Genomic DNA, 10,000 nt, shown 5'->3' on the forward strand with positions numbered 1-10,000 from the left:
ATACATACATACGTACATACATATACACATAAATAAAAGCACACACACATACACAAACATACATGAATGCGTGTATGTATGTATGTGTATACATATGTTCCTGTGTGTTAGTGTGTGTGTATGTGCGTGTGCGTGGGCGCGCGCATGTGTGTGTGTGTGTGTGTGTGTGTTTGTGAGTGTGAGTGTGAGTGTGAGTGTGAGTGTGTGTGTGTGTGTGTGTGTGTGTGTGTGTGTGTGTGTGTGTGTGTGTGTCTGTGTGTGTGTGTGCGTGTGTGTTTGTACGTGTACATAGATATACATGCTTAAGTGTATGATCGATGAGCGTTACTTCCTCCCTGTTCCCGTCGAGTGCAGCCTGACAGGATATCCCGTTAAAGATAAAAAAAAAAAAAAAAAAAAAAAAATCTGGTGCTCCTCTGAGTGACGTCATCGAACACCGGCCGGAACAGCGGTCGGGCGATTGGCATAGCGGAGGGGGTGGGTGGGGGGGGGTGAATAAAGAATGAAGAAAATAATAAGATTTAAACATAATTACGTTGACTGACAGGTAGCTTAAGTGGGTTCTATTCAATAAAGAGGCGTGTCATAAGCGTCGTTGTAGATTGCAAAAGCATCATTTTCATGGTATATGAAATATTTACATGGCCTTTACCCTTTTGCACATACTAAAAAAACTACAGCAATTACTTGCACAGAGAGTCAAGATAAGATAAATAAGTTTTTTTAAATGCTTGCGCCATAACGTCACCTTCCAATAATACGCAACAATAAACACTTTCAAAATATGAAACAAAAACAAAAAACCAAGATGCCAATATAATTTCCACACCCCTTTTACAAACAACCATAAATATTAAACCCCCTGAAAACTTCCAGAATGAAAAAGAACATAGAAAAGCCAGTTTTCAGAAGAGCATCCCGATCGGCGAGCGAGCGTGAGGCAATCAGGTGTTAGTGAGCAAAGGAAAAAATTCGCATCAAATTCTCTCCCTCGAACTCTAATTCTAAGCCACAGAGATGAGCGAATTCGTGTGGGGACTCAAGAACGGCGACCTCGACCAAGTGAAGGAGGCTGTGGAGAAGGTAAAGCCTTTGTAAAGCTGTGAAAGGAGGAGAAAAGGGGAGGGAGTTAAAGAGAAATAAAACCAGCCTTTTGGTTCGTCTCGCTTCGCTTCTTTTTTTTTCTTTTCTGCTCGACTGTCACGCTGTTTTTTGTTGTCTTTTATTTTCAGTTTTCGAGGCGATGATTTTGATTTTTGGGTTTGTGAGGTTCTTTAGCTGGGATGGTGTTTTAGATTCGTTATTTTTTTATTTAGGATTTCCCTTTTATTAAGTCTTTTGAAGGTTCTATTCGCGATTATTTCTTATATTGTTACAGTTTTGATCCTTTTCTTTCTGTTTACACTTGGAGACAATGAAGATAAATGAGATTATTGGCAATACTGAAGGAAATGCTCTAAAAATCAATTCTGCATCACCACTCCATTGCATTTATTTTCAATGTAAATGTTTGCCACTTTTTGGCAATTGCAGAAGTATTGCCATCAGTTTTGCTAACCTTATTGATATTCATGTTTTTTATCACTTGTCATTATCAATGTGATCATTTTGATTAGTATTATCATGATTATTGCTAGTAATAGTAATATGATTAGTGTTATTGAATTTATGGCTGACACCCACTCCTGTTGAGAGTGTCTGTCAAAGAATATTCATATGCACAGAACTCTGCCTTTGTCTATTTGCATATGTCTTAGTGTCAGAATTGTTTCAGGAAATGACTAAGATAAATTATTAGCTACTGAGATTTGATAATTTGATGTTCTGTCCCAAGATAAAAGGGAGAAAAAGGAAGAACTATTGTAAGATACTGTGTATATATGTATAAAGGGAAATCATAATTGATGTGATGATTGATGTTTCTTGTAATACAACATTTAATGATTTATTTAAATTATCTCATTTAAAACATGATTACTCTTGTTCAGGTAAAAGTATCTGTTACTCTCTGGCAAAGCAATACACCAATTAATTTCTTGTGTCTTCAGCAGGGAGCAGATGTGAACCTGGCGATCGAGGGCCGGCCGCCCCTGTGCCTGGCCTCCGACTACGGCCAGCTCGACGTCATCAAATACCTCCTGGACAAGGGAGCCAACGTAGATGTGAGTGACTGAGCATTAAGGCGATATTCTGCTTCTTTTAATCTTAATCTTACCTTTTGAAACTCCCTTATAGCTGTTTTTCTTTCTTTCATTTTTATCAGACCAATAGTGTTTTTGTTTTTTTAATCTTGATGATCAAAATAAAACAGTAGTTTTCAGCCTGGAAGCAAAATAAGACATAGGATGATGGGCATGGGTTCACTTGTTATATAGTTTCTGGGAATGTATATAATTTTCTTACTTTATGGCCAAAATTACTGTAACTCTCATTTCATTTTTACTATAGTTAATATCATTATTGTGATGAGTGCTTACAAGACACCCACAGTGTTTTTTTAAAATCATATTGGATATATTCCCTTTAAATCCTCTTGAAACTCGCTATGATCTGTAGTGGAAGGTCTGCCAAGTCCACCCTGATTGTGAGTCACTGTCAAGCAATTGCTGCAACTTCCATGCCTTAAGCTATTTTGCAGAAGACAACAAACCTTTGCCACATGTATTCTTTCAAGATAGAGCTTGGACTGGGTCCTTGTGAGATGATGAATCCCAAGGTAGGTCTATAAGCTCTATCTTGCACATACATGATGGAGGTATGTTGGTCCTTGCTGGAATGCCAAAGACACAAAGGCCAGTGAAAAGGAGACATCATTTTTGTATTGGTAGTAAGTTTATCATGGACACAAAAGATATCTAAGTTTGTTAATTTTGTTATACCTATGTAAATTATACTTGGTAAATCTTAAATAGAGCCATGCATTTGGGATCCCATGGGTTTCATTATGTATTATTTAAAAGTGATCTATAGTATGCAACAATCTGATTGTGTTCATTCCTGTAGTTTTCCTTAACTCTGTATCCATATATCTTCAAACAAGCAGACCTTAGCTTTATTATGATTTGTATATATTGAAGGCCTGAAGAGGTCACAACAATCACTTGGTCAATTGGTAATGTTATAGACACACAAAATACCTTTCTTTTAGGTACTGCAGATGTATTGTAAACATGAAGATTACTCCTGTTTTATTTCACTTGTTTCCATTTTGGCTGGACAAACAGTCAGTTTTGAAAATAAGTAGCTAGGGAGCTGTAATTCTCTTTTATCACTCTTTTGATTAAAGTGTCAAATGCAAGAGGACTTATGCATCTCCACCTCCTCTTCCTCCTTTATGTCATCTTCATTTAGTGCCTCTTCTTACTTCCGTTTCTTTTCTTTCTTGTGTTCTCCTTTTCTGATCTTTTTGGTTCCTTTCTTGTCATGTCACCTCCTATACTTTGCTTCTCCTTCACATGTTCTTTTCTCTTTTTCCAAGGGTCTATCTCGTACTAAGCTTTTACCTAATATCATTGTTACAAAGCTTAAATCATGAAAATAGTGAAAGGCCATCTGCTGCAGGGCAAGCAGTTGCTTCCTTTCACGATCCAATGATGCAGCTTAAGTATTTATTTTTTTGTCAAGCTCTGGTGCATTATATATTCCACAGCCCTCCCATAACCTCTCCAATTAGAATATCATGCCAACACTGCTTCTGAGTGATAAAGCTGCTGTTAACAGATATGTTTCTTAGACAGTTCTCATTTTTATGTATGCATTTATGTGTTTTTTTTTCTTTGTGTGTGTCAGTGTTTATGAATTTCCACACACACACACTCACTCACTCTTTCATCCCCTCTCGTTCTCTTTCTCTTCTTTCTCTCTCTCTCTCTCTTTTTTTTTTTTAATAACTTAAATTTAGAAACTGCAAATAAGACATGTGTTTGAAATTTACAATGCCTATACAGTACTTGTTGTGTCTTAGTTTAATCATTTACACAATTTTTTTCTTATTTAGTCTCATTTTCTGTTTTTTTTTTTTTTTTAACAAGGTATACTAATCCATTTTTCAAATAGTCAACAGATAAACACGGTATCAGCGCACTTTTAGCAGCTATCTGGGAAGGACACACACAGTGCGTCAAAGTCCTTCTCGAAGCGGTATGTTAATGAATATGTCAAACCCAGTATTTGTAATAAGGAAACTCAGAAGATTCTTGTTATATGTTATTTTGAGCCATCTTACCCTATTGAACTCATAGGGTGATTACTCACAGAACAATTAATATAGTAATTTTGATTGTGTACTCGTCCACAGGGAGCCAGTAAGACAGGCACAGCACCAGACGGCACAAGCTACTTGGACGCAGCTGAAAAGGATGAGATTAAAGCCCTGCTCAGATAAGCTTAGCCAACCAATAAGTTCCCGAGGGTGCGAGAGCCGGAAGTGTGTAGGAAGTTAACCAACCAAATGACTTGTATTTTTGTCATAGAGGCATTATTAGTAAGAGAAGTCCTGTGTGTATTGTGTATAGGCCTATCAAGAATTGTCAGTCATTGGCTGTGAGAATGGTGATCTTCAAGTCTTTGTTTAATGTGGACGTTTGCAGTTAGATCCTCACAGCTCAAGGTAATGATCTAAATATTAGATTAGAGTATTTTTTATCAATAATACCATTATTTATATTTTTATCATTGTCATTGTTTTTGTTATTTTGTATTCACACTGAGAAAAGTTTAGAACGAAGGTATGTGCAAGTATAAGTCCAGGAAGTAATATCAAGTGACTGCTAGTGTAAGGGTTGATGTTACTAATGAAGTATTGATTTAGAAAAAAAATGTCTTACCTGTATTTAATTCTAAAACCTCCACCCCCTTCCCCCCCTAAACCCCAGCTCTCTCGAGAAATAAAGCAAAAAATATCCCAACTTGGAAACATCCCATGGTGATTTTGACATTCTGACATGCATACACGAGGGAATAAATTCAGGTGTTGGGATGATGGTACTGCCGTCCAGCTGTGTGAAGATTAGTTAAAGATACACATTCTCAACATCAGTCAGGGCAAGGTCTAAAGCCCACACATAGGTTAATCATTTTATATCGTGCAATGGAAAGTTGGAATTATCTTTTCATTCTAAAAAATGCAAAAGTTATAACCCTTCCTGTTGGAGAAGTTTCAGCATTGATATCCTCTCTCTATTTGGGTTTTGATGATACTACGTAATTTCTGAGGCTCAGGGTTCTGATAGTAGGTTTGATTGGTGCCTGAAATGTTGTCCTCCTCTATTGAACTTCTAACTAAATTTACCAGTTTTACCTTGTGTGTGTTTTATGGGAGGAGATTCTCCTTGTTTTTAATATTCAGGTGAAATGAAAGTAGCAGGTTAACAGTTTCAAACTGTCAATAAAAGAACAGGAAAGGTTAATTCAGTAGTCTTACATTTTGCAATGATTTAGGTAATTATTCAACTGATCTTTGTCATATTTTGTGTTTTTTGATGATAGTAATATATGGAATAAATTGAAAGGCACAGCAATTATTTCATGTAGGACAGAGAATGGTGTTTCATGGATAGTTATTAACAGCTGATAGGGTAAATATGATGCACATATATCATACTTTCCTCTTGAGAATGGTATTGACATTCATAGATCAAAGTCTTAGGTAAGGCTTGTGTTGTTTATCGTCTTGAATCATTTGTCACATTTGAGATTGGAAAAGCAAGCAGTCAGATACTTCAAATGAGTTTAAGGATTATAATTGTGGTATATTATGCAGTATCCACAGCAACTGGTTGAATCAATGCCTTTTCTTCTGCTGTACTGTGCATGATAAAAATTATATATATTGCTACAGGAGATGGAGCTTTGCATGCTAGTAGACTATGCTTTATAATAACTCTTAAAACCCAACTTAAGCTTGCAGTAACAGTAAAAACTATTAGCCTAGTATGGCCTGTCTCAGCTGTGATAAATGCACTAAACATTTATATTTGTACATACCTCCGTTATTACTGTTCTGGTGTGATGTGAGGGAACACATAAACTATTGGAAATGCTTGTTTAGATCTAAAACTATATGCCTCTAATCCTTCTTATGTACCAGCATGTGAGAATCTTTCCATACTTGCTAGAGTATCTTTAGGGCAGAACACATCTTTTGTCGACTTTTTACACTCCAATTTAGACTCTGCTCTTCATGCAATGCAGGTTTCTGATAAGCTTGTATAAGGCTTTAGAAACAAAAACAAAAAAGTATTAAAGAATAAGAAAAAAAAAATAAAACATACATATATTTTCCTATCCTGATACAGTAATGGAGTGGCTAAGTAGCTTACTCTGGTCCAGAGACTGGCTCCTATATTGGAGGAAAACACAAATTCTTACCCTGACCCTGTTGTGCTGCCTTCATTTAAGAATATTAGAGAGCCTTAAAAAATAATGATAATACAGCAACAAACTTGCTCACACATGGCACACTTGCAGGGACAGATTGAGAGAGAGACACATGCATATGCAACCATCATACAAATTAGAAGATACATTTCTCCTTGAACCTTTTCCTGCACAATAGGCATCATAATGGTAAAAGACAGCTTTCCATTTTTTTTACCTTTAATCTTTACTGTATTTCCTGTTTAAAGATATTCGCCTTTCGTCCATGAATGGTAATGGCAGCCTTAGTTTTCAAATCCTTGATTGTTTTTCATACTAGTTTTAGAATCCTCAAACATCAGCAGATCCAAATGGTCTGAAGCTGTGAATTCTACTATCTAAATAAAACCAAAGTAGGACTACATATTTTCAGCGTAGTATCCTATGTTATTTATTTCAGGATTACAGAGCAGTTGCTTGGATAAGATACTGTTTTGTAGCTTCAGTAATGTTTATCTGTAAGGTAATCTTCCAACTTGACCATGCACTGCAATCGTGATCTTGCAGAATCTTGGGATAAAGCAACTTGGTAAGCCTTCTACTATTCATGTAGGAGATAATGTGACTATGGCAGATGTGTATGACAGTATTCAGGACCCGTGTTGTGTTGAAAATTCAATTCCAGCCATGGTCTTGTGCTATGTCACAAGAAGGGCATATTATAGTATTTTTAATTGTATTTGTACTGTTTCAGTAAATGACAAGGTTTAACATGTGGCAAAAGACAGTTTCTAATGGTTTCTGTAGAGATAAGATTGAAATTTGATTCAGAACAATTATAATGACAATAAATTATACAATTGCTGTATTTGATATTAAGTCTAATAAAATACTATCTTGTATAATATCTATCATCTATTTGCATGTTCACCGGAACTTTTTTTAATTCTTAGTATTATCCAAGATGATGATTTGTTAATCTTTGAAAAGCTGGTGGTAACCAAAAGGACAATATTTTATACCAAACCCATAAAGGCTGCGGCATCACGAATGGACCAGCCTCGTAGGCATCAAAGTACTACTAAGTGTTGTTTCAGAATCTGGCCCTTGAGTGTCTTTGCCTATGCCTTCCATACTCTCACAGGACTTTTGTTAAGTACTTGGTGTGACTTTGTATGTTGTATCTCCTGTGTGTTTTTTTATGGTCATCAATTATTATTGTAGTTTCCTGGAGATTTTTCATAAAAATATCCCTTGATTTTTATTAAAATGTTGATTAAATAACAGCACAGGAATTTAATTTTTACCCAGTTATTGTTTTCTTTAAACACATAAGATCTTTTAGTAGTCTTTAGAAATGAAATTTGGTAGCATTACTTATAGCATCTTTTATTTTGTTTTTAGTTATTTATACATTCATTCATGTTTTATTATTTAGTATTACTTGTTACTTTTAAAATGATCACATTCATCATTATTGTCAAATGCTCCACCATTGGGTTGTTTGCCAGATAAATTTATGAAATGTGAAGTATTCTAATGAAAATATATATATTATCATTTAAAGAAGTTTTGAGTTAAGTTGCATTGGTTTTTCAACTTTTTTTCCCTCTGACGATATCCTGGAACAAATGATAACAAAGAAAAATCTTGCTGATCTTTATAGGCTGCATCAGAGGATGTCATATGTCATGGTGCCATGCATCAGGCTTGTCTAGACACCTACTGATATTTCCTCAATTCCAACCTCCTGTTTATCCATATACACTCACTTTTTCAATTGTATTCCTGTCCAATAATTGCATTGTTTCAGTCATCAGAGGGTTAAAATAGGTTGAAAATAAAATTAAAATAATAAGGTTCTGTCTAATAGGAGTTTTTCAGTATCAAGAGAAATAGATTTACCACACTTAGTTTCTGTCTACATCTTTAAATTGATTAGAATCTTTTCTCTGGACAAAAATATGATTTATACATTCGGAGACAGATATAGACAGTCAGATATTAATAAATTCAAGGATATTTTATGCTTTATAATCTTTTCAGATACTCAGTAAATTGTATCATATTAGATATTAGTGCCAAGGTTTATATATAAATAGACAGCCTGCTCAATCTAAGCTGTTTTACCTCAATTTAGAGGATCTAATGAACATATCCAGAATCAGCACTTTGTTTTTGTTTTCTTATGTAAATGGGGAAACTGGTAGAACTCAAGTCCTTTACTAGTATCACTTTGCCTTACATTAATATCTCTCCATTTACAAATACCCAGTCGCACATACCCCTTTTCTTTCTTTTTCTTTTTATTTTACCTCATTTAATTTACTATGGAATTTATAAATTATAAATTTCCTTCATTTTCCTCTTCTTTTTTTTGGAATATTTAAATCTTTTGATTTCTTACATTTTGTCTCTGTCTGATTTCAATCTAGATCTGAAAAGATGCACTCTTTCTCACATCACCTGTTATTGCATTTTTATATCAAATAGTTTCAGGCTTGCATATAAAGGAATATTACCTGTAAGTTAGCTGAATATGAAGCTGAAATTGGTAAGTGGTCTTTTTATTACCCTGTTACCATAATTCTTTGTCCTGTACTATATTTGCACAAAGCACCTATCCATGTGTCAGCACATATTGCCAGTTTGTTTAGCACAAGTTGCCTGATTTGTTCCCAGTGCAACACTTTTATTACCTAATAAATAACCTATGGAAAACAAGAAATTAAGCATTTTCTATTCTTCCATCTCTTTTATATCCCCTGCATTTTGCACACATCTCTCTTCTAAATTTCACATAAATTTTAATTTTACACTTTCAATGCAAGTCATCTTCATATATAATGAGAGCTGCAAGAAAGAGAAAAATGGGTAAAAACAAAACCAACATATCAGTTCAATCAAATTTATTGTTCTTGATTTTATCAGTTTGATGTGCCATTGCACTCTTCTGCTTCTTTTTTATTCTTATTTTTCTTTCCCCTTTTTCTACTTTGTTTTCTTGTCTTTGAGTTGCTTTTTTCATCATTTGTAAGTGTGCTATTTGATATACTGTTTTTGAGTCCTTGCTCTTCAGCTGAAATCTTTCCTTCATCACCAGAAGCTGTTTCTTTGGATTTCATTTTCTTTGGTTTAAAAGCGCTGGATGCCGTGCTGCCATTATCATTCAAGCTCTTAGCAGCTTCATCAATTGGAACTGCCACAATAACACCATTGGCTCTTCTTTCCTGCACCCGATATTTCTCTAAATATCTGGAACAAAGATGTACAAAGATTTTACCATACACTCCAGGAATTCAAGTTTACATGTTTACCTATCTAGGATTTCTACACTACTGAGCAAGTCAAAAGGAGAAATCTCAATAATTTCAATAACTATTTTCACTTTTAATCAAAATTTGTGTTTCCTTGGAAAGAAACAATCAGAGATGGACAATATAGTTTTACAGATACTTCCTTACTGTCGCTGCTTGCTGTTATTGAATAAAAATTCGGATCTAATACAATGCTAACCTTCCCTATCAGGGCATAAGAGATGAATATCCGATAAAAAAATACTTTAAAAATATATTTAACCCATTGGAGCCAGTTGAAGTGATAGCACGTATTGTGGTTTTCACGTCAGATGCCCTGGCTGAGC

The 10,000-nt window shown here is 34.9% G+C and overlaps 2 protein-coding genes across 3 annotated transcripts in view; one reads left to right on the forward strand and one right to left on the reverse strand.

Moving 5' to 3' along the window:
* The first annotated feature begins 188 nt into the window (after positions 1-188).
* On the forward strand, positions 189-7,643 carry LOC122267732 (myotrophin). Of its 2 annotated transcripts, none has more exons than XM_043037868.2 (4): positions 189-1,083; positions 2,049-2,162; positions 4,057-4,140; positions 4,298-7,643. In XM_043037868.2, the coding sequence occupies exons 1-4, from the start codon at positions 1,018-1,020 to the stop codon at positions 4,382-4,384; spliced, it is 351 nt and encodes a 116-aa protein (XP_042893802.1). In that variant the 5' UTR covers positions 189-1,017; the 3' UTR covers positions 4,385-7,643. The 2 variants fall into 2 exon arrangements, with proteins under 2 accessions (XP_042893802.1, XP_042893803.1); XM_043037869.2 differs by having other exon boundaries at positions 916-1,083; positions 2,052-2,162.
* LOC122267731 (uncharacterized) overlaps positions 6,698-10,000 on the reverse strand; it is a 6,353-nt gene continuing 3,050 nt past the window's right edge. The window contains exon 5 of the mRNA XM_043037867.2: positions 6,698-9,612. Within this exon, the coding sequence (XP_042893801.2) occupies positions 9,285-9,612 (328 nt within the window). The 3' untranslated portion in view covers positions 6,698-9,284. The remainder of the gene's footprint in view (positions 9,613-10,000) is intronic.

Source organism: Penaeus japonicus, unplaced genomic scaffold (genome assembly GCF_977035675.1).
Source record: "Penaeus japonicus unplaced genomic scaffold, GWHDUDI00000001_assembly GWHDUDI00000025, whole genome shotgun sequence".
Lineage (NCBI taxonomy): Eukaryota > Metazoa > Arthropoda > Malacostraca > Decapoda > Penaeidae > Penaeus > Penaeus japonicus.